This window comes from Bos grunniens, chromosome 5 (assembly GCF_055505025.1).
Source record: "Bos grunniens cultivar Pamir isolate PY7600 chromosome 5, Bosgru_T2T1.0, whole genome shotgun sequence".
Taxonomy (NCBI): Eukaryota; Metazoa; Chordata; class Mammalia; order Artiodactyla; family Bovidae; genus Bos; species Bos grunniens.
Window position 1 is genome coordinate 54525626 of NC_141169.1, and position 26613 is coordinate 54552238.

General features: G+C 35.3%; 1 protein-coding gene across 18 annotated transcripts in view; it reads right to left on the bottom strand.

Moving 5' to 3' along the window:
• Positions 1–20736: 20736 nt before the first annotated feature.
• SLC16A7 (solute carrier family 16 member 7) overlaps positions 20737–26613 on the bottom strand; it is a 196631-nt gene continuing 190754 nt past the window's right edge. For all 18 annotated transcript variants that reach the window (XM_086403917.1, XM_086403910.1, XM_086403923.1 and 15 more), the window contains one exon: positions 20737–21708. In XM_086403917.1, coding sequence (XP_086260043.1) covers positions 21437–21708 — 272 coding nt within the window. In that variant the 3' untranslated portion in view covers positions 20737–21436. The remainder of the gene's footprint in view (positions 21709–26613) is intronic.

The following is a 26613-nucleotide window of genomic DNA, read 5'->3' on the forward strand; positions in this document are numbered from 1 at the left end:
GATTCTATCATTCTCTCTCCTTTAAGGACCAATGAGAACAAGGAGAAGGTATTATCTAAATTACTGCTTACTAATTTCATCATTAGTAGTGAGTAGTACTAAATTTTAAAAGGGCCAGTAAGTAAAAGTTGAAGGGCTCTTAGAAATGTGAAAAACAAAAAATTGTTTGTTAGTAGTAATTAGATGTAATTAGTAATATTAATTAATATTAAAAAGATGGAAATGATAACAATCATTTCTTCTTTTCATAGTTGCAACTCTAATTTGATTTGGATTAATCTATAAATCCAGTTATTTTGCTTTACAAATGGAATGCTAATATGGATGTAGCAATCAGCATCTCAAATTTTTAATTAAGTTAGAATTGAGTTAAACTGAATCTAATTGTTGAATATTTCATAAAAATCAATGTAAAATACTATAGTTGTATCCAAAAACCTACTGGAATTATATAGATGAAGAAGATGTAGTTTTATAGAATCCTATATAAAAATGTAGTCTTCCTTGACTTTAATTAACAATATGACATATATGACTGAGACTTAATGTCACTTTTTTATATGTTAATAGAATCTGAGAGCACAGAGAAAAGGATGTAATAGCTTAACTATTAGTGTAATAGTGTAATTGATCTCTGCACTTCTAGAGAATTCTGCTTCACTCGAGACTCATTTTTTTCTAAATGATCAAAAGGATGAGCTGACTTAAAATAAAAATGTTACCATATATTTTAAAACAAAAATATTAACTATGGGTGGGGATAGAATAGAGGGAATAGTATAGTTTATTTACTTGAAGGGCAGTTTAATGAGCAGTGAATATAATCATTCTTACCCTATTACACATTCCTCATGTCAAACTTTTTGTTTAACTCAATTCATGTTTATTGAATGTTTGTTGTTAGTTGCTAAGTCATGTCTGACTCTATGTGACCCCATGGGCTGTAGCCCACCAGGGTTTTTTGTCCATGGGCTTTCCCAGGCAAGAATACTGGAGTGGGTTGCCATTTCCAGCTCCAGTGGATCTTCCTTACCTAGGGATTGAACCACCTCTCTGCTTGGCAGACGGATTCTTTACCACTGAGCCAGCAGTGAAGCCCATTGAGTTTTTACTGTACTTATTCCTGGCAAGATAAAGGGGTTGAGAATAGAGACAGATACCAATTCTGTCTCTTTCACTCATGATTATGTGACCTTGACAAGTGTATCGCTTTTCTGAGTTGTTGTGTCCTCAACTGCAAAGTGAGGTTGATCAGACCTGTTTATCAGTTGGTGCCAAGTATTAAGTTAGACAATGTACAGAATGTAACAGAGGCCAGTTCACAGGAAGCACATGACATATTCTTGTGAGTATTACTAGAACTAATATTCAAAGTTTTTAAAAAGGTCCCCAGGGGAGAGAACTAGGACCAAAACCCTAAAATTGTTGATATAAACAGTAACTCTGTTTCCCACATTCTTACTGGTACTTAAGGGTTTTTTTAGTCATAAATGTCTCAGTAATTTTGATAAAATATGAATCCTCTCTCCACATATACATACTCACAAACAAACACAAACTTGTGCACAAAGTAGTGTTAAATATTTCAGGAGTTAGATTGACTCATGAAAATCCTTCTCTCAGGATATATTTTCAATAAATAAAACCTAAGTTAAATTGGCATAATTTAAAATTTCACAAAGAAGGGCAAGGAATGAAAAAAATATTTGAGAATCCTATTGGGAATGGTGCTAACATTGTGCTTCCTATCTTTCTTAGTCATGATGCAGTAAGGACAAAAGACAGAGACTGGAGATGTTATCTCAAGTTCAATTAGAAATTAGAGTCACTGAGCAATATCCAAAGGATTTGCTAAATATTCCTTATATATAGGATGGAAATGAGTACAAAGTCAATCCTCATTCATTTACTGATTTTTAGCAAATTTGTTTCCAAGCATTACACTGGCATCAATTTGAGAGTTTATGTTTTGTGGACAGAATAAGTTCTATCAATTTTCTAAATCTTTATCAACCTATGGACTCTTTTGATAAACATAAAAATATGAATCTCTCACTTAATGTAATTTGAAATTACACAATGAAAAATATTTGAATAAACATTAAGGTACTGATGATTTTGAAAATAGGTTTTGAAATTAAATTGGCTCTCAAGACTCCAGCATGCCTCCCTCATGTCTTGCCCTCATTAACTCCAAAGCTTGTTGTATACTTAAATAATTTTAAATACTTCTGGCCCAGAAGGAAGCAAAAATAAAAAGGGAATTAGAGCAGTTTTTTGAATTATTCTAATCAATCTTTTTTTTTTTTTTTTGCAATTGTCTGTCTGTCAAAGAGTCCTTTTCCCTCCTACTCTTAATAGAACCTGGTCCCCAATCTCAGGGACAGACATGTGACCCAAGTTGGAATATTTGTAATTTGTAAACTGGATTCAAGAGATTGGTCTAGTAATGGGCATAATAATCCAGGAAAGGACAATTTGGAATCACTTCCCTGGATTTTTAACTGGAACTATCATACCTGTGTGTTGGATTTGGGGGCATTGTGCACACATGCGTGTGTAGGGGATGGAGGATATTTCTTTTGCCTGTGGTCAGAATTGTACATATATAGCACCTGAGCACACTTCTATATCACAGAGACAGAATGAAAATGCCCAGAGAGAAAAGCAGAGGTGAGAGACAGCAGGGACTATCCTAACAGTATCAAGTTTGAATATGTCAGTGATTCTGTCTTATTATGTCTACAGGACTTCCTTCAATTCTGTCTGCTGTCATGTCAATAGATTTTATTTTTAATTAAACAGGATCAAATTGGGTCTCTATTACTTGCAATTGAAATGGTTAATACAATTACTAAATATTTCAGGTTACTATTATTATTTGGAGTCTTCAAACTTATATTTAAAGCAGCGGAATCTTTCTCAAATACAGTGGTATTTATATTTGATCCTTCTCCAACAAGAAGTAGCTACATGCATTGAAGCAGGTAGAGAGCATCCTGATCTTATAGTATCTTCTAGAACTTCCCTCTGCCCCAGAGGTGACTCCTCCACTGTCTGCAAAAATGCCTTGGTCTCTATAAAACACTGTCTAAAAGGGAATGCCATGATCTAAATCAAATCCCTTATGATTATACAGTGGAAGTGAGAAATAGATTTAAGGGACTAGATCTGATAGACAGAGTGCCTGATGAACTGTGGATAGAGGTTCATGACATTGTACAGGAGACAGGAATCAAGACCATCCCCATGGAAAAGAAATGCAAAAGCAAAATGCCTGTCTGGGGAGGCCTTACAAATAGCAGTGAAAAGAAGAAAAGCGAAAAGCAAAGGAGAAAAGGAAAGATATAAGCACCTGAATACAGAATTCCAAAGAATAGCAAGGAGAGATAAGAAAGCCTTCTTCAGCAATCAATGCAAAGAAACAGAGGAAAACAACAGAATGGGAAAGACTTGAGATCTCTTCAAGAAAATTAGAGATACCAAGGGAACATTTCATGCAAAGATGGGCTTGATATAGGACACAAATAGTATGGACCTAACAGAAGCAGAAGATATTACGAAGAGGTGGCAAGAATACACAGAAGAACTGTACAAAAAAGATCTTATTGACCAAGATAATCACGATGGTGTGATCATTCACCTAGAGCCAGACATCCTGGAATGTGAAGTCAAGTGGGCCTTAGAAAGCATCACTACGAACAAGGTAGTTGAGGTGATGGAATTCCAGTTGAGCTATTTCAAATCCTGAAAGATGATGCTGTGAAAGTGCTGCACTCAATATGCCAGCAAATCTGGAAAACTCAGCAGTGGCCACAAGACTGGAAAAGGTCACTTTTCATTCCGATCTCAAAGAAAGGCAATGCCAAAGAATGCTCAAACTACCGCACAATTGTACTCATCTCACACGTTAGTAAAATAATCCTCAAAATTCTCCAAGCCAGGCTTCAGCAATACATGAACCGTGAACTTCCAGATGTTCAAGCTGGTTTTAGAAAAGGCAGAGGAACAAGAGATCAAATTGCCAACATCCACTGGATCATTGAAAAAGCAAGAGAGTTCCAGAAAAACATCTATTTCTGCTTTATTGACTATGCCAAAGCCTTTGACTGTATGGATCACAATCAACTGTGGAAAATTCTGAAAGTGATGGGAATACCAGACCACCTGACCTGCCTGTTGAGAAACCTATATGCAGGTCAGAAAGCAACAGTTAGAACTGGACATGGAACAACAGACTGGTTCCAAATAGGAAAAGGAGTATGTCAAGGCTGTATATTGTCACCCTGCTGATTTAACTTCTATGTAGAGTACATCATGAGAAACACTGGGCTGGAGGAAGCACAAGCTGGAATCAAGATTGCCGGGAGAAATATCAATAACCTCAGATATGCAGATGACACCATTTTTATGGCAGAAAGTGAAGAGGAACTAAAAAACCTCTTGTTGAAAGAGGTTGGTCATAACTTTCCTTTCAAAGAGTAAGCGTCTTTTAATTTCATGGCTGCGGTCACCATCTGTAGTGATTCTGGAGCCCAGAAAAATAAAGTCTGACACTGTTTCCACTGTTTCCCCATCTATTTCCCATGAAGTGATGGGACCAGATGCCATGATCTTCGTTTTCTGAATCTTGAGCTTTAAGCCAACTTTTTCACTCTCCTCTTTCACCTTCATCAAGAGGCTTTTGAGTTCCTCTTCACTTTCTGCCATAAGGGTGGTGTCATCTGCATATCTGAGGTGATTGATATTTCTCCCGGCAATGTTGATTCCAGCTTGTGTTTCTTCCAGCCTAGCGTTTCTCATGATGTACTCTGCATATAAGTTAAATAAACAGGGTGACAATATACAGCCTTGACGTACTCCCTTTCCTATTTGGAACCAGTCTGTTGTTCCATGTCCAGTTTTAACTGTTGCTTCCTGACCTGCATACAAATTTCTCAAGAGGCAGGTCAGGTGGTCTGGTATTCCCATCTCTTGAAGAATTTTCCACAGTTTACTGTGATCTACACAGTAAATAAGTTTAATTAATTAATTAAACATTGATTTGTATTATGTCATCAGGTTTTCAATTTAATTTTCACCTACTAGGACATCAGGTTTTAATATTATACAAAAGTTAACAAATCCAAGCTTTAAATTGACTCTTTAATTTTGAAATGAAAGTTGTATAAACTATATTTTTAAAGAAAATTCTATGAAGAAGAAAATAAGGGAACTTTATCTAAGTAGATAGTCTTGACTCAAGATAATCAGTCTTGTAGAGCATAAATACAGTATGAAACTTTAACTTTGTAATAGGGAATATAGTTATGCTTTATAGCCAGTCATTCCTTAAAATAGGAAATGGTTATGAGTTTCAACTTCAGGTAATGAGCATATTTTATCTTAGAGTGCCTTTCACATATAAGTCAAGAAAGTTGATACAATAATGATGATTATGTTTTTAATTTCAACTTCATGAGGCATCATTTATTGCCATAAAACAAATTAGAAATGAAAAAAATATAATCAATACAAACATAGTTACTAGAAGTCATCAACTTTTTTGAACACATAGTAGCCATTATTGGTTTTGTCTACCCAGCATCTTCTTTTCAGTAAGGTATCTCAAATATCCTCTGGAAAATATACTCCACTCACACTCAGGAAAAAAAGTTGAGAAGACTGCATTTGAGATTTAACCTGGTCAAACAAAGCCTTAAATAGCCTTATACACAGATAATGGGTGAAAGATGAGCATATGATCCAGATTTATGCAATCCAAGGGAATCTCAGAGCTTAGAAAGGAGCCACTAAAAAGAGATGCTCCATATTTTAAAAACTGGCTGTAATTAATCTATATATTTATGGTCAACTGATCTTTGACAAGATTGCAAAGAACATACAATATGGAAAAAATAGTCTCTACAATAAATGGTGTTGGGAAAACTGGACATCCACATGCAGAAGAATGACACGGAACACACATCTTACACCACACATAAAAATTAACTCAAAATAGATTAGACTTATATGTGAGACCTGAGTCCATAAAACTCCTAGAAGAAAACATGGAAAAATCCTCTTGACCTTGATGTGAATAATGATTTTTTTGGATATGACACCAAAAGCAAAGGCAACAAAAGCAAAAATAGACAAGTGGGATTGCACTTAACTAAAAAGCTTCTGCATGGCAAAGGACACTGAGTGGGAGAAAATATTTTCAAACCATATATCTGATACATTGCTAATATCAGATTAACCGAATAGCAACCCAAGAGCAACAACAAACAATTAACCCAATTAAAAAATGGGCTAAGAATCTGAATAGATATTTCTTAACAAAAGACAAACCGATGATCAACAGGTATATAAAAAAGGGCTTGTTAATCACTGTGGAAATGCAAATTAAAATCACAAATATTTCATCTCATATCTGTTAGGAGGGCTATTATCCAAAAGAAAAAAGATAATAAGTGCTAATAAAGTATGTGGGGAAAAAAGATACGTTGAATTCTGTTGGTGGGCATGTAAATTGATATAACCATTATGAAAAATAGCATGCAGATTCTTCAAAAAATTACAAAGAAAACTGTCATCTGATCTACCAATCCCACTTTTATGTATATATCCAAAGGAATATCTCAAAGAGATACCTGTATAATCATGCTTATTTCAGCATATTCACAAAACCAAAACAGGGAAGCAACCCAAATACCCCTGGACAGATAATTGGATAGAGAAAAGTGGTACACATATTATGAAACATTATTCAGCAATGAAAAAGAAGGAAATCCTGCCATTTGTGGCAGCATAAATGCTGGAAGACATTATCCTGAGTGAAATAAGGAAGAAAAGAAACACAAATACTGCCTTAACTAACTTATGTGTGAAATATAAAAAACTCAGAAATGGAGAATAGAAGCTGTTTGACAGGGCCTGGGGAATGGGAAAAAATGGGGGATTCTAGTAGAAGAGTGCACAGTTTCAGGTTTGAGGGTTGAACAAGTTCTGGATGTCTAACGTGCAGCATGGTGAATCTTGGTTAAAATACCATATTGTATATTTTAACTTGCAAGGAGAGATAAGAAAGCCTTCCTCAGTGATCAATGCAAAGAAATAGAGGAAAACAACAGAATGGGAAAGACTTGAGATCGCTTCAAGAAAATTAGAGATACCAAGGGAACATTTTATGCAAAGATGGGCTTGATAAAGGACAGAAATGGTATGGACCTAACAGAAGCAGAAGATATTATGAAGAAGTGGTAAGCATACACAGGAGAACTGTACAAAAAAGAGCTTCACAACCCAGATAATCATGATGGTGTGATCACTCACCTAGAGCCAGACATCCTGGAATGTGAAGTCAAGGGGGACTTCGAAAGCATCACTACGAACAAAGCTAGTGGAGGTGATGGAATTCCTGTTGAGCTATTTCATATCCTGAAAGATGATGCTGTGAAAGTGCTGCACTCGATATGTCAGCAAATTTGGAAAACTCAGCAGTGGCCACAGGAATGGAAAAGGTCAGTTTTCATTCCAAACCCAAAGAAAGGCAATGCCAAAGAATGCTCAAACTACCACACAATTGCACTCATCTCACATGCTAGTAAAGGAATGCTCAAAATTCTCCAAGCCAGGCTTCAGCAATACGTGAACCGTGAACTTCCAGATGTTCAAGCTGGTTTTAGAAAAGGCAGAGGTACCACAGATCAAATTGCTAACATCTGCTGGATCATCAAAAAAGCAAGAGAGTTCCAGAAACACATCTATTTCTGCTTTATTGACTATGCCAAAGCCTTTGACTGTGTGGATCACAATAAACTGTGGAAAATTCTAAAACAGATGGGAATACAAGACCACCTGACCTGCCTTTGAGAAACCTATATGCCAGTCATGAAGCAACAGTTAGAACTGGACATGGAACAACAGACTGGTTCTAAATAGGAAAAGGAGTACGTCAAGGCTGTATATTGTCACCCTGCTGATTTAACCTATATGCAGAGCACATCATGAGAAACGCTGGGCTGGAAGAAGCACAAGCTGGAATCAAGATTGCTGGGAGAAATATCAATAACCTCAGATATGCAAATGACACCATCCTTATGGGAGAAAGTGAAGAGGAACTAAAACTCCTCTTGATGAAAGTGAAAGAGGAGAGTGAAAAAGTTGACTTAGAGCTCAACATTCAGAAAACAAAGATTATGGCATCTGGTCCCATCACTTCGTGGGAAATAGATGGGGAAACAGTGGAAACAGTGTCAGAATTTGTTTTGGGGCTCCAAAATCACTGCAGTTGGTGATTGTAGCCATGAAATTAAAAGACACTTACTCCTTGGAAGGAAAGTTATGACCAGCCTAGATAGCATATTCAAAAGCAGAGACATTACTTTGCAAGCAAAGGTCCATCTAGTCAAGGCTGTGGTTTTTCCAGTAATCATGTATGGATGTGAGAGTTGGACTGTGAAGAAAACTGAGTGCTGAAGAATTGATGCTTTTGAACTGTGGTGTTGGAGAAGACTCTTGAGAGTCCCTTGGACTCTGAGGAGGTCCAACCAGTGCATTCTAAAGGAGATCAGTCCTAGGTGTTCACTGGAAGGACTGATGCTAAAGCTGAAACTCCAATACTTTGCCCACTTCATGCGAAGAGTTGACTCATTGGAAAAGACCCTGATGCTGGAAGGGATTGGGTGCAGGAGGAGAAGGGGATGACAGAGGATGAGATGGCTGGATGGCATCACTGACTTGATAGACACAAGTTTGAGTGAACTCTGGGAGTTGGTGATGGACAGGAAGGCCTGGCGTGCTGCGATTCGTGGGGTCATAAAGAGTCTGACATGACTGAGTGACTGAACTGAACTGAATTGATACTTTAACTTTCCTGAGTTGATCTGAAGTGTTCTCGCCACTAAATATAACTTTGTAAGCCAGTTTATATATTTATTAGCTTGATTTAGCTCCTCTGTCCATGGAGATTCTCCAGGCAAGAATACTGGAGTGGGTTGCCATACCCTTCTCTGGGGATCTTCCCAACCAGGGATTGAACCCAGGTCGCCAACATTTCAGGTGGATTCTTTACCATTTCAGCCACCAGGGAAGCCCAAGAATACTGGAATGGGTAGCCTATCCTATCTCCAGGGGATTGTCCCGACCCAGAAATCAAACAAGGCTCTTGTCTATTGCAGGTAGATAGTTTACCAGCTGAGCTACCAGGGAAGCCCAATCATTTCATAATGTATATCAAAACACTGCATTGTACACAAGTATATACTTTTTTTTTTTCTATTGAGTATATATCAAGGCTGAGAAAAAAAAGTCAGAGTCTAGAAGTCGTGATTTAACAAAGGACTAAAACCAGAGAAGTTTTTATCCAAGAGACAAAGGTATCTGTGCTAAGGAATGAGCAAGGTAGGAATTTGTTAAGAAGAGTAAGGGACATTTGATGAGAGAAAACATCACAAATGTATTATGGCTTCTTATAGCCATTCTATACATTATCTAGGAGAAATTTAAGATTTTGGCATGTTTATATACTTTTTTCCTATTTCAAATGCAAGTGTAGATTATTTTTCTTAGTGTATTGATAATTTTATTGAGAATAAAATGAATGGAATTCGATGAGTATATTCAAGCCCACATCTGAGTTGAAGTCTAATAAATAATTAAGTTTTATAGTAAATGTCAGTAACTGAAAAACATTTACTGGACCTTTTAAGTAGTAATTCACCAGGTCAAGGAATGAGGAAAATATATAAATATAGACTTATGAAATAGCATAAGGCAGAAAAATTGGCAGATTTATGAAAATATAAGAGACCCATGTGACTGTATTTGGTAATTATAAAAGAATTTACCAAGAAATAAGTCTGGAAAGGTAAGTGGTGGTAGAATAATGAGGATTTTAATACCATGCTCAGGACTTTAATCTTTTTCCTTCACAAAATGGAGAGTTCATTGAATATTCATGAGGATGACCATGATTTGATAGAAATCTAGCTAGGATGTGAATAAATATGAGGGGAAACGAATTGGAGGACTAGAGATATTGGCAAAAATGGATTAGGAAATTACATACTAAAAATAAGACTAGTAAAAATCTATGTGGGCTTCCCCAGGTGGCTCAGTGGATAAAGAATTCACCTGCAATGCAGGAGACTCAGGAGATACAGGTTCGATCCTTGGGTTGGGAAGATCCCCTGGAGGAGAGCATGGCAACCCACTCCAGTATTCTTGCCTAGAGAATCCCATGGACAGAGAGGCCTGGTGGGCTACAGTCTATAGTGTTGCAAAGAATGGGACATGACTGAAGGGACTGAGCACACAGCCATGCAAAGACTATGTAAATAGAACAGAGACCACAGGTAGAGTTCCATAGTGTTCAGGGAGATGGAATTGATAGAATGCTACTGATTTGGTTGTAGGTTTCTTCTATAGTTGCTTTATTTTTTTAATTCTGTCTTCTATTTTGATGGAAAATGATTATTTTTAAAAATGTTATTTTCCCGCATTGTACAAGTCAAAATCCTCTGACCAGTAAGTCTCTAAAATCAATCCCTAGTCCCTTCTCTGATCTCATCTGCTGCATCTCCCCTTCATTCTCTTGATTCCAGCGAGGCTGAACATTTTGCCCTTTCTTGAATTTGTCACACACGGGCCTGGCTCAGACCTTTCCACTCACTGTTGCCTTCCCTTGGGACATTCCTTATTCAGAAATCTGCATGTCTCCTTCCTTCACCTCCTCTGGTTTTTATGCAAATGCCACCTTATCTACATTTTCCTGGAAGGGAAGCAGAGTAGAGAGTATTTTTACGGCAGTGAAACTACTCTATATGATTTTATGAAAGTGGATATATGTCATTATAAATGTGCCCAAACCTATAGAATGTACAGCACCTAGTCTGAATCCTGATGTAAACTATGGGTTTTGGGTGTTGATGACGCATCAGTGTAGGCTCATTAGTTGTAACAAATGTACCACTCTGAGAGGTGGGTATTGATTATGAGAAATCTGCACACTGGTGGGACAGGGCATATATTGAGAAATCTCTGTGCCTTCTATTCCATTTTGCTGTGAACTTAAAACTGCTGTAAAAAGTAGCCTATTAAAGAAAAAGTTAAAGGAGGAAGAGTAGGCTGGGATGAAACTTCTACCATATAGGTAATGTTCTCTTCTTGAACAAATGTGTCTCCTCTGCGTAAATCTAGTAAACTGTCTACACGTGAAAACAACAGACATTCATTTCTGCCCTTACGAATGGCTTGCATTTTGGCTGTGCCTGTTTCCACTGACATTAATCAGTCATGTACATTCAGAGAAAAGAAGTGCCCTAACAATTTAGAAGATGATGTGGGAAGTTATGTTTTGACTAGCATAGTTTAGCACAGCATTTAATAGTCCTTTAAAAAAAGCAGTGCAGATTTCAAAATTTAACATAAACATTTATTCATCATTTTGATTTAATAACCAATGCAATGCAGTTTTTTTCTTACATATTATATAAATATATATGCACATACCTTCTAAGAAATAGCATAGGCTGAAATAAAAATTAGTGAGCAGTAAGAAATAAATAATTAAAATACAATAATAATAGAGTACACAGGAACATATTCAGTGCAAAATTTCATAATTCAGACAAAAAAGATGAAATTTTTTTTTTTTGCACTCCTCCCCCAGCAACTCCCCCCAAAATGGAAGAAATAAAGCTCAGGCAGACAGGGGCATTTATAATCAAGGTAAATACTAGAAAATAAGTAGCACCTTTTATTAATGATTGTCAATGTCTATTTCCAGGAAGTCTACCTTGAGCATTTCTGATTTTGTAAAGAAAATAAAACTAGCTACTATGTACCATGAAGTTGAGCTGTTGCATATTTCAACATTTGCATAGACTGTTTACTCATAAAATAAAGATAAATCTTCACAATAGAGTCTCAATTTTAAGATATGGGAAATGCTGCTTGTTTGTTTTCCCAATCTTTAAAAACTAGCCAGAAAATTCCTTTGGTATACACTGAGTTTTTAAAAATTAGCCAGAAAATTTTCTAATATACATTCAGCCAGCATCATAGAATACTGTACTATTTATTCAATAATCTGGGTCCATCAATTCATTTCAATTAAAGAATTATTTTGTGCCTGGTACTTTGCTAGACATTAAGGTTGTTATTATAACTAAGATAATATCCTTGTCCACAAGGAGCTCACAGTCTAGTAGGAAAGAGATAAATTTGAAAATATATCCAAAACTGCAGGCAAAATATGTGCTCCACTGAGTAATTCAACACCTAGTTCCAAGTTAGTTATACAGTGAAACTTAGAAACCACCATAGAGATTTCTCTAAACTACTTGTCCCTATGATATCATAGTATAAATGAAAGGCAGTAAATGACTCAGTAGTCAAACAAGCTTGCTTAAAAATGAAGTTGGAACATATTGAACTAAGTATACTTTAAAAATGATCAACAATATAATATATTCCTGATTTAAATAAATCATTGCAAGGAATTAGACATGACTCAGAAACTAAACAACAGCAACTACAACACTGTTTAGATTAAAAACAAAATACATAGTTGTATGAAAATTCCAAGCTCTTTCATTTTTGGTTAATTTCCTCCCATATGTTTTATTTGCGTAGTTCAGTACTACATATACAAAAATTACAGACATAAATATATATTCCACGGTCAAATCACAGTCACTTTAAGTACATTCATCTGTAAGAAGGCAGAAAGAAGAGGGTTCTATCTTTAAACATTGACAGGCATTTACATGAATTATATTTTATTCATTTTTTTAAAGAAAATCAAATATACAATCATGATTTCAGTCATGTAGGAACAACTGACTGGATTACCTTTGGTGTCAAGCAAAGCAATTTTTCTCCTTAATTCACTAAAATAGTAATTATAGTTGATAGACCATGAGACAGTATGATAGGATGCCTACAGAACTAACTACATTTAAATTTTATTACTTAAAAATCACAAAAATACAGCCTAAAGTATAATTTATATTTAAAAAATAATTCTATAGATTAACCCTTAAATCCAATCCTTCAAGAATTCTTGCAAAATTTAGCTAGATGAAGCTATTGCCAAGAAATGCCTTTGTCTGTCTTATTAGAAACGTCATTAGGTATAACTTTCATCCCAGTAATCTTACTTTTAATATTTGCCCAAAGGTAATAATGGGATAAGAAAAAACATGGGTTTAAGAAATATATGTAGTAAATAGAATGTTTTCAAAAATTTTTTTAAATGGGAAATTATTCATTCTCAGAAATATAAATCAACATGCTAGTTTAAAATATTTGGAGGAATGTGCTTTTAAATTAAAAGCTTGAAATCAAATGTAAAGTTTAGTAAATATCTGAAAAGATCCTGCTCTTCCATCTTCAACAAAGGAATTTCTATGCATAATACATTAGTAATGTGTGACATCATTTTTATCATTACAAAGAAAGGACCTTATATTACACTGACATACCCACTGTAGCTGCAGACACCACCACCCCACCCCGACACAATGACAATGAACATTTAGTATCTGGATATCAGGTTAGCTGTATCTAACCAAACAGATCCAAACATGTCACTGACTATGATGTCAGTTTAGTTGAATCTAACCAAGAACATCCAAACATGTCACAGATACAGCAAATGTATTTAAGGCCTTGTTTATGAAAAATTTTATTCTGACACATCAGTTTATCAAAACTTTTATTGAAGGATGTTCTTAGAGTAAATATTCTTAATGAAATAAGCAAACAAATACTGAGAGTACTGTTTTTACACTTTGAGTGAAATCCTAATAGCAACCACTCTTTCCCTTCACCAGGGATTTTGTATTCAGAAGTACTTTTTTGTTTTTTTCTGGAATGAAATCAAAAGGGAAAAGTCTAGAAATATCTAGATAAGAAGAGGCTGCAAGTAGATAGTATCTCTAAAAATAAACTCTAGTCTTATTGTTGCCAGACATCTGTTGTAGATTTTAGCATTGTTTAAATAGGTGAAATGACCATTTCAAAAGCAAGAATTTTTTAGATAAATCGTATTCTATGAATACGAATCTCATCTTCAGATTCTTAGATCAACAAATACTGCTGGGGTGCTCCTTCTCCTCAAGGTTATATACAATAGCAAAAATTTCTCTTAAATTAATAATTTAACAAATTTGTGTTGCACACTCTATGCTCTGGTGTTATACTTTGAGAAAACAAGTAAGTGAATGATGCTTCTAAAACAAACCATGAATATAAGCAAAATAAAAAGAATTAATGGAATATTGACACATGGATTCTACAAACAAGTTATGGTGAGTATTATTTTAATGACTCACATATTTCTGTAACAATAGATATTGTGCAAAATCATTCATCCTAGTAGTTATTATGTCCAATTCACTTTGACTTATCTGCTGTGGGAATCAGCAAATATTTTTCAAATTAAATTTATAAACATCATTTTGCAAAATACGATTCAACTAGGAGAAATGTATTCATTTTGGAAATAAAGAACTTATCAAGAAAGGTTAGAATATGTGTTTCCAGGAAAATATGTGTTCAGCCTACAAAATTCACCATTACAAATAGGTTGACTAATGGAGAAAAAAAAGTGAATTAGAAGTTAAAAGACCTGGTTTTATTTCCAAGTCTGCTTTTACTCAGAGGACAAATATACCTTTAGGCAAAGACCTTATTTGTTCTAGTCTTATTCTGTCAAAATGCAGATACCAAACAAACCTAACTTTAATATGTCAAAATCAAAATACAACAAAAATCAAAACATAATTGCATCTAATGCTTAGAAATTAAACACTTTAGTTTACATGCCCTTTCTCACCAAATCCAGAAATTTCATGCTCTAGTTAGAAATCGCATGTGGCAGAAAAATAAAAGTCCATTAAATAATACATCAGAAACCTGTACTTAAATGAACAAATTATATAAACTGAGTCTAATTTAAAAACATTTTTTAGATCATATAAAAAAAATAACTAAAAACTCAAAATAAAACTCTTAGTCATAAGAACATGTTTCAAAATTTCACCCTGAATTTCATGTGGGATAAGAATCCCATTCTTTTGTTCATCTGAACAGAACCTTTTTCTGATATATATATGTGTGTGTGTATATATATATATATGTCTTAACATAATGTTGAATACCAATATTTTCATACAGAGCTGGCTACCTTATTTTGCCATATTTGAATTTAAAACAACAAAACAAAAAAATTTTTTTTTTTACTATGTGAAGAAAAGTATTTGCTGATATGGTAATGAATTTGGGATCACAGACTCACTGCCTACTGAAATACTCTTAAATTTTACTCATCTTATTAACAAGTACACATAAAGACTGAAAAACGGGAAGATCATACAAGTCGGTAAGTATAACTAAACCCATCAAAGAAACAAAAATGCTATATTAAAAATGCCCATAATCAGATAAAAATGCTAGAGAATTTGGCCTAGAAATTACAAAAATTGATGAAAGAACAATAATTTTTAAAAATTATTAAAAAAATAATCATAGGAAAAAAAGGGAGGAAGATACACAGAACGGGGTTGGAAGAAATATTTGGTCTAAAATTTTTTTCATATGCTCCACTAAAGAATTATTTTTGCAATACTCCTTTTCCTCTTAAGGTAGAGACCTAAAATTGTGATTCCCATGGCTATAAGAATTCTTTCATGAACTGCACATATGTGAGATAGAATGAAGGCAAAGTGTAAGACTAAGACAGACAAGATCATAGGACCTCATGAAGCATTCAGACCTAAACTGTACAATTTGATAACAATGAAGAGAAAATCAGAACTATGAAGAAGGATGTGAACTCAGAAAATTATTCATTTTAAAAAATCAATATAGTTATGATTTTGATTATATATGCACTATAATTAATTACTAATAATTGAGCTTTTCAGGTTTTAAGTGCATTTCTCAAACATGAGATCATGTACTTGAGAAATATGTAGAAATCAAAACCTAAAATCAAGCAAAATGAATATATTATCATTTCAATTTTTATCTCAATGATTTTGATGCTCTTTGGCATTGTGAATTGTCATGGCGAGAATCTAGTTGTGATGAGGTACCCATGAGCCTACAGGATGACATATATTGATGCTATGTTGTGATGGTAAGCTTTGTTTCTCAAAATTTCAGGCACTTTAAGAAAGTTAGAAGTATCCAGAATAGTAAATGTCAAGGACAGGATGATCTATTTTTCTAGATTCTTAAAAGTGATGTTTAATGACCTATTTATCATGTATAAGGAAGTTTCGTAACAACAAAATATATTCCTCATCCAGGAAACCTGAAGACTACACTCACATGAGTTCCCTTATTGGTGAAGATGACTGGTTTTAGCCACAAGTATCACTGCTGACTTCAGGAATACAGTCATTCCTGCAAACCAAGTAAGACCAGATGTAGCATGAGTGACTGTGAAAGATCTAAGACATTAGAAGTGCAACATGTGCACTAAGAGTCAGATACAAGTTAGCGACTAAATGACAACAATCTGTAACAGAGCTAAAGAGAATATTCTAAGAATGCCAAAGGTTTAAAAGGAGAAGACAAAAGTAATGGCATTTGTTCTGTCTTTAGAAGAACGGGACAGAAAGGAGAATAACAATACAGATGTTCAGGAAAACTTGACAAATTAGTTACAGTGTAGGGGCAGTTGCATTAAGTGGTGTAAATAAATATAATTCTGTGTAGATGAACCAAATCTATGTATCTCAGAAGCTTTTTACAAATTTTTGTTGGCTTAGGATAATCTTGGACTTTCCTGGTGTCTCAGATGGTAAAGAATCCACCTGCAATGCGGGAGACCTGGGTTCCTGGGTTGGGAAAATCCCCTAGAGAAGGGAATAGTTACCCACTCCAGTATTCTGGCCTGGAGAATTCCATGGACAGAGGAGCCTGGTGGGCTGCAGTCCATGGGGTTGCAAAGAGTCTGACACAACTGAGAGACTTTCACCACTAAGATAATCTTATAAGTGAGAATCACTTTTAAGAATCACTTATAATTCTGAACATAATGTTTCATAGTAAGTACTTTTATTTTTGAGTCATAATAAGTATCAACTAATATGGGAATTACTTATCCATAAAGAAAATAGCATTTTTCTTTTAAACCCAACCTCAGGGAAAATATATTATGCCTGAGTACTATAAAAGTTTCATTATTTTTTCCAAAAAAAGTCACATTGAAGCAATTATGGCTATTATATAATCATTACCATTATTTGGGATACTTTGCATTGGCTAGAAAAGTAGGCAACTTGAAATCATATATTCAGGTTATGGCAAATGCAGTCTTTAATAAACACTAATTAAATCATAACACAAATTGCAGCAGAGTCTCACTGGTTTACCGTATAGTATTTAATCTTTTTGTATCTATATTTATCTACTTTTTTGTATCTATAGCTACTATGGGCAGGCAGTATGGCAGTGAACACCCTAGGGACTCTTTCTGCTTTTATGTAAACTTGAGTTTTAGTTCTGGTTCTGTCACATACTACTTTTTAACTTTAGGTAATTTGTTGAGCTTCTTGGTATGTCTCTTTTTGTGTTGTTTCACTCATTTATTATATCAGGACAATATCTATGATTTTATTTGAATACTAAAAGGTTTTAATAGGAATAATGCAGAAAATATAAATATCTGTTCTCTTTCCACTTTACATTCTTTTCCCCTATTAATTTGAACCTAAATTATCATGATTATTTATAGCAAGAGCTTGCAACACTGTCCATGTGAGGGTGTTTTTAAAAGGTATTTTTGGATAGAAAATAAGTTTCAATTAACTGTTTAAGTAACTCTCTACATTTTATAACATCAGTGTAAAAACTTACATTTACATCATACATCTTATGGTCTTTTTTCCCCCTATATCCTAAACTATCATGTACAGCCAGAGACGGATGAGTAAAAATACCTAAATTTTTAAAGTGCACATTCAAATATATAAAATCAAATTACTTTATGTATTTTCTAGTGTCTAGGGGAGACTCCATGAAATAAGGCGGTTACAATTTGGTATTAACACTTCCCAGGTGGCTCAGTGGTAAGGAATATGCCTGCAATGCAGACACCTGGGTTTAATCCCTGGGTCAGGAAGATCCCCTGGAGAAGAGAATGGCTACCCACTCCAGTATTCTTCCCTGGAGAATTCCATGGACAGAGTAGCCTAACGGGTTATAGTACATGGGGTCACAGAGTCCAACTTGACTGAGCAACTAACATATTAATACTAACGAAGTGAAATTTATGAGCCAAGTCAATTCACACTGAGAAAATATCATGTCTTCCAATGTAAAGCACACTAGAGCCTGACCCACTGTCTCTTAAATATGTGTTTATTTGGTCCAAAAAGAGTCAGAAAAGAGGTTGGGCATGTGTCAAGAGATATCTATACCCTGTATTCCATTCACAAACTAATGAAGACATATTTAAGATTAGAGTGAGTAATACTGGGTGTCTTAATCTAACCAGTGATCATGAATTATTTTGGTACCCAGGTTTATGATAACCTTCTTTCTGCACAATTCCATCATAGGAAAATGGACTAAAAGGGATTTTAATGGTTTCTGACTTTGTTTTGTGATAGCTTGAATATCTAAAACCTGTCATTCCCTCGGGGAAGAACTGTGTTCTGCACTAATCACTCATTGCTGCAGACACAGAAGCCAACTATATTTCCCGCTCCATTTAGGCAGCTTTATAATAATAAATGTTCCAGGTTGGTATTCTCTTCTCTGTTTCTGAAAGGTTCTGTTCAAGCAGCAAATATTCTAACAAGTTTAACTGATTTGAGAGAGTAAACAACTTGAAACATTTATTTTATCTTGGAACAATTCTGATCCTGAGTGTGTTTATATCACTGTTCAAGTATGTTCTAATTTTCAACATTTATGGATGAGAATTAAGCTGCATGCATGCTTGTAACTTTGTGCAGTATGACTGGCAGGCACGACTGTATACCTCACATTATGTGCTTTGAATGTGAATTTCAATTTCCTTTCTTTTTGTTTTTTTTTTTTAACAATTTAATGTAATCAATCAATGTTAGAAATAAAATTAAAGAAGATCATCAAAGAGCAATAGAACAAATAAAAATTGGTTTTGTCTTGACAAGAACCTCATCAGCAAGTAAATAAACCTCCTTCCATGGAGAAAACCACTGGAATTCACCCTCTGGTAGGTGATAAATTAGCCCTTTAAAACCCCATGATCATTACTTGCCCCAAGGATCTATTATCTGTATTAATTTAAATATGCATCTTCAGAGAATTCAAGACATTGTTTGGAAACGTTTAAGATTGGAAAGCTACTGCAAAATTTATGATGTCACATTTCTTATGACTAGTCAGAGTTGAATACAAACATACTAATAATATGGAACAGCTCATTTAAGATTCAAGATTGAATGAAGCTAAATTAAAAACAACTATATACTGTCACAATTTCCCTGATTTATTTACCTATGGTATTGGCACATATTGTTTTGGTTAATATTTTAAAAATACAAATACCTCTTCCCATGCAGAAAAGTGCATGTGAAATGAAATATGGAATTGTATACAGCTTGATAAACAAAAGCTACATGCTCAAACAGTACCTAAAGTTTACAAATCAAATCCCTAGTGTTAATTATCACAAAAGCTTGGTATCTAAGCACAATCTTAAAGGAAATAAGAATACTTATTTCCTTATTCATCTGCCTCTACTGCAATGCTAAGAAGAAAGAATGACAAAATCCTTTTGACATCTTAAGAATGACATTCAATATTCAAAGGCTAAATGTTTTTTATTAATCACGATCTTAATTTAAACTTCAGATTTATAAAGGTGAATGTTTATACCTTTATACCTAATGCATACATTGTTTCTTGTTTAAAAGTACTTTATCACTCAAAATGGTATTTATTAGTTCTGAACTCACAAATCTATCATATGCCTCTATATTCAAGAGCAGTTCAGTCCCAGATTTTTCACATGGTTATGAAAATGAGAAACTGCTAAATTAACCTGGGTTCCCATATTGCAAGCTTCTTTCTATCAAGTTATAAACTAAATCTCCACTTCAAAAGTGTATATAAAGTCATACACAACCTCCAGGTCTAGAAGCCTTTTTTAAGTGTCCTGGTTTAGTTATGTTTACAGGCAGCAGGAAGTCTGGTTAGTAGAGGGTGGGATTTCTAGTGCTTCCTTTCCTATAACAGGAGACATTTTCGGTGGCTGAGTGAAAGGCCTGTTTGGATTTCTGTTTTTTGCTTTTGCATGTTGGTGAATGGAGGGAAAGGAGAGAGCTTGGAGGACTCACTGTAAGTACCTTCCACTCTTAGCTTTATTCAGAGGGAATAATCTAAATAGTAACCCTCTTAACACCACTATGTGTTGGGAAAAATGAAATTTCTGCCTGTTTGTCAGTCTGTCAACCAAGATTTCAGTTGATTCCACTTTGGTGTCTTAGTAAGACAGCTATTCTGAACTAAGTTTGGTTAAAAGAAGTTTCTATTTATTACTTTATGAATTTTCAAATCAAAAGATTTGATAGCTCATTGCTAGGAGTCATTTACGTTTTTAATTTGATATACTTACTAGTAAATTCTGATTGTTTGAGGGTTCTATTCACTAGCACCAGGTACTGATGGCCCCCCTCAAAGAAATCATGTGCATGCATGGATCAAATTGGACAGGGCTCAGAAATAATTATTTAAAAAATAGAGTTTTTACTTTTTTTCAAATTTATTTCATATATGCAATTGCTTTTGTTTTACAGCAGTGAATTACATTTTCAAATTAAGAGCACCCTCATTTTCACCCATGTTCTTATCTCTAACATCCACATTATAAGGTACTAAGCAGATATAATGCATTTTTTTCTCCATGGATTTAAAAATATATATACAGTGATAATATTCTTTTTAAACTTGTCTTTTTTCTCCAGATACCTTGTCTATTCATTCTTAAGTGTATGAAAGTTGGTGTGTGTGAGGATGTTTAGGAAAAAAAATTAATTTCCTTCAATTCCATTTCACACTTTAATATTGAATAAAAAATGAAATGTGGAGAGTGCATTCTTATAGGATTAAACATACTCTTTCTAACTACTTAAACCAGCATTTTGGAACTCAGGTCTCTGTAACCAAGACTAGAAGTCACTGAAAGACTTTAAAATCATTTAACCACCACAACCAGATTCAGGTATGGACATAAACCCAATGCATGAATTCTTTATATGTTTAATCTCACAATTTAACTACCCAAATAAGTTTTTAAAGACAAACATTTAAAATTTGCCATTAAGGAAAATCTAATCTCCATCCTTAACTATGACTCTTCATTTCAACTAAAAATCTTCCAATATGTTGAAAAAAAATACTCCTAAGAAAGTTATGAACACTGAAATCTGAGATATGATTCTTGTTAAATATTCGTTTCTCTTTCTGAGGAATTAACCTCTGCTCCTTTCCACTCTTCATTTTTGCCACTTTTGATATTAACACTGGGACTTTGAGATGTCTTCAAGGGTTCAGTTTCTTGAGATTCCTTGGTATGTATACTCTTCTTCTTTTCCCTTGCAAGCAATCTGTAGTTGGCAGCATTACCAATGAGCAGCCACACGCTGGCTAGGACCACAATAGCTCCACAGGCCAAATACATATATTTATATTGTCCAGTTTCGTCCACCAATTTACCTAAGAGACAAAGAGTGGTTTTTAAGAGAGCATTATAAATCAGCCATAAAATGGTAACAGTTTCAAATAAAATCATTCCACACTGTGTACCTATTTCTTATTTAATACTAAATGAGAGTTGAATAAAGAAAAAAATATTCTAGATTAAGACTTCCACATATACATAGTAAAGGCATGTTAGAGGCACATACTACATTATACTACCAGTATATGAAATACATTGAAAGTTGTTGCCTTCAATAAAAGTGTGCTACCAAGACAAACAAGGTATATATGTATATGTCTATATTTTCATAGATACATACATATGAGATACATTTTAAACCTACATATGTAGAAATATATATACATATTTACATATGTAAACATATATATGGATACATTTATAGCATATATAACAACAGACTGGTTCCAAATGGGAAAAGGAGTACGTCAAGGCTGTATATTGTCACCCTGTTTATTTAACTTCTATGCAGAGTACATCATGAGAAACGCTGGGCTGGAAGAAGCACAAGCTGGAATCAACATTGCTGGGAGAAATATCAATAAACTCAGATATGCAGATGATACCACCCTTATGGCAGAAAGTGAAGAGGAACTCAAAAGCCTCTTGATGAAGGTGAAAGAGGACAGTGAAAAAGTTGGCTTAAAACTCAACATTCAGAAAACGAAGATCATGGCATCTGGTCCCATCACCTCATGGCAAATAGATGGGGAAACAGTGGAAACAGTGTCAGACTTTATATTTTTGGGCTCCAAAATCACTGCAGATGGTGACTGCAGCCATGAAATTAAAAGACGCTTACTCCTTGGAAGGTAAGTTATGACCAACTTAGATAGCATATTCAAAAGCAGAGACATTACTTTGCCAACAAAGGTCCGTCTAGTCAAGGCTATGGTTTTTCCTGTGGTCATGTATGGATGTGAGAGTTGGACTGTGAAGAAAGCTGAGCGTCAAAGAATTGATGATTTTGAACTGTGGTGTTGGAGAAGACTCTTGAGAGTCCCTTGGACTGCAAGGAGATCCAACCAGTCCATTCTGAAGGAGATCAGCCCTGGGATTTCTTTGGAAGGAATGATGCTAAAGCTGAAAGTCCAGTACTTTGGCCACCTCATGCGAAGAGTTGACTCATTGGAAAAGACTGTGATGCTGGGAGGGATTGGGGGCAGGAGGGGAAGGGGACGACAGAGGATGAGATGGCTGGATGGCATCACCGACTCGATGGACGTGAGTCTCAGTGAACTCCAGGAGCTGGTGGTGGACAGGGAGGCCTGACGTGCTGCGATTCATGGGGTCGCAAAGAGTCTGACATGACTGAGTGACTGAACTGAACTGAACTGATATTGAGATTGCTTTATCCTTTCCATATTTCCTATCTTTTCTATAAAAAGTATACATTATATTCTTTAGGGAAAGTCAAAAGGCTTTCCTTTTCCATTTCCTAATGGGTCATAATATTTACTAAATGACTTCTCTATGCCTAGCACTAGGCTAAACATTTTATTTGTAATTTTGCATTTAATCCTTAAAAAATTCATTCTGACATATTTCGACCATGATTACATAGCAAATGCGGAGGAAACTAGGATCTTACCAAAGTCTGTCTGCATCTTATATTAACTAGTCCATAAAATGGCTTCACCAAAACTCTTGGTTAAGTGTCATGTCACTTTTTGGACTAACCACAGTTTTTCACTTTATCTAAATCTAAATTATTAAGGCCAAATGAGTCAGGGACAAAGTTTTTGCTCCATTTGATTATTGAGAATATTGAAAAACTAGCCTGCTACCAAATAATTGGAAGGTTTATTGACTTTTAAACAAGCTACAGCTTATATTGTTTATATTAATTTTGCCTCATGCTTATGCAAGCATCTAATTCTTAATAATAGTTATTATTGGCAAAATTTTGTAGGCACAAACCCAAATTATTTTTCATATGCATATTCAGGTGATTCTGAAACAGACCTATTCGTTTAGTCAGAGTTTCCAACATTCTGACTAGAATTTAGTTCAGTTCAGTTCAGTCACTCAGTAGTGTCCAACTCTTTGCGACTCCATGAACCACAGCACGCCACCCTTCCCTGTCCATCACCAACTCCCAGAGCTTGCTCAAACTCATGTCCATCCAGTCAGTGATGCCATCCAACCATCTCATCCTCTGTCATCCCCTTCTCCTCCTGCCTTTCAATCTTTCCCAGCATCAGTGTCTTTTCCAATGAGTCAGTTCTTCTCATCAGGTGACCAGAGTATTGGGGCTTTAGCTTCAGCATCAGTCCTTCCAGTGAATATTCAGGACTGATTTCCTTTATGATGGATTGGTTGGATCTCCTTGCAGTCCAAGGGACTCTCAAGAGTTTTCTCCAATGCCACAGTTCAAAAGCATCAATTCTTCAGTGTTCAGCTTTCTTTATGGTCCAACTCTCACACACATCTATGACTACTGGAAAAATCTTAGCTTTGACCATACAGACCTTTGTTGACAAAGTAATGTCTCTGCTATTTAATATACTGTCTAGGATGGTCATAGCTTTTCTTCCAAAGACCAAGCATCTTTTAATTTCAAGCCTGTACTCACCAACTGCAGTGATTTTGGAGACCCCCACCCCCGCCGCCTGGCTCCAAAAGTCTGTCACTGTTTCCATTGTTTCACCATCTATTTGCCATGAAGTGATGGAACTGGATGCCATGATTTTCATTTTTTGAAAGTTGAGTTTTAAGCCTGCTTTTTCACTCTCCTCTTTCATCAAGAGGGTATTCAGTTCCTCTTCACTTTCTGCCATAAGGGCGGGGTCATCTGCATATGTGAGGTTATTGATATTTCTCCCGGCAATCTTGATTCCAGCTTGTGCTTCTTCCAGCCCAGCCTTTCTCATGATGTACTCTGCATATAAGTTAAATAAGCAGGGTGACAATATATAGCACTGATGTACTCCTTTTCCTATTTGGAACCAGTCTGTTGTTCCATGTCCAGTTCTAACTGTTGTTTCTTGACCTGCATATAGGTTCTCAAGAGGCAGGTCAGGTGGTCTGGTATTCCCATCTCTTTCAGAATTTTCCACAGTTTATTGTGATCCACACAGTCAAAGGCTTTGGCATAGTCAATAAAGCAGAAATAGATATTTTTCTGGAACTCTCTTGCTTTTTCGATGAGCCAGCGGATGTTGGCAATTTGATCTCTTGTTCCTCTATCTTTTCTAAAACCAGCTTGAACATCTGGAAGTTCACAGTTCACATATTGCTGAAGCCTGGCTTGGAGAATTTTGAGCATTTCTTTACTAGCGTGTGAGATGAGTGCAATTGTGCGGTAGTTTAAGCATTCTTTGGCATTGCCTTTCTTTGGGATGGAATGAAAACTGACCTTTTCCAGTCCTGTGGCCACTGCTGAGTTTTCCAAATTTGCTGGCATATTGAGTGCAGCACTTTCATAGCATCATCTTTCAGGATTTGAAATAGGTCAACTGGGATTCCATTACCTCCACTAGCTTTGTTCATAGTGATGCTTCCTAAGGCCCACTTGAATTCACACTCCAGGATGTCTGGCTCTAGGTGAGTGATCACACCATTGTGATTATCTGGGTCATGAAGATCTTTTTTGTACAGTTCTTCTGTGTATTCTTGCCACCTCTTCTTAATATCTTCTCCTTCTATTAGGTCCATACCATTTCTGTCCTTTATCAAGCCCATCTTTGCATGAAATATTCCCTTGGCATCTCTAATTTTCTTGAAGGGATTGCTTGTCTTTCCCATTCTGTTGTTTTCCTCTATTTCTTTGCATTTATTGCTGAAGAAGGCTTTCTTTTCTCTCCTTGCTATTCTTTGGAACTCTGCATTCAATGCTTATTTCTTTCCTTTTCTCCTTTGCTTTTCGCTTCTCTTCTTTTCACAGCTATTTGTAAGGCCTCCTCAGACAGCCCATTTTGCTTTTTTGCATTTCTTTTCCATGGGGATGGTCTTGATCCCTGTCTTCTGTATAATATCACGAACCTCCGTCCATAGTTCATCAGGCACTCTGTCTATCAGATCTAGTCCCTTAAATCTATTTCTCACTTCCACTGTAATCATAAGGGATTTGACTTAGGTCATACCTGAATGGTCTAGTGGTTTCCCCCACTTTCTTCATTTTAAATCTGAATTTGTAAATCAGGAGTTCATGATCTGAGACACAGTCAGCTCCCGGTCTTGTTTTTTGCTGACTGTATAGAGCTTCTCCATCTTTGGCTGCAAGAATATAATCAATCTGATTTCGGTGTTGACCATCTGGTGACGTCCATGTGTAGAGTCTTCTCTTGTGTTGTTGGAAGAGGGTGTTTGCTATGACCAGTGCATTCTCTTGGCAAAACTCTATTAGCCTTTGCCCTGCTTCATTCCGTACTACATGTAGGAAGAGTTTAAACACTGACTTTATATACATCAAAAAATTCACGCTTGGCCTGGCAGTTATTGTGACAATTAGGGGCAGGCCAAGAGGTCTAAGTAAATACCTACATTTAGCATTAATTAAAACAATGCTATACAGTTATTACTAGAAAAGATAGGCCAACAAAAAGTATTTAAAATTTATTACATGTAAGTCTAAGACTAAACGAAGTCTTCACTTCAAACATTAATGTACACATGTGTTGTTACTCAGTCTCTTTACTTGATAATTTAGCACAGACACTTTTATAGTCATCTCTGACAGTATTTTAGATCTTTAAATCTAAAGATAAAGGTTACAAATATGGGATATAAGTATCTGATCAAGAAAATGACTTTGACTGAACTTCTCTTCATTCTTGCATTCCTATTGATATATTCCGATCATTGATATTATAAATGTATTCCTTCCTTAAGCATGTAACAAGTTCTATATTAATATAACCATTATACTCCAATAGGAAAACAGATATTAACCTTTTGAG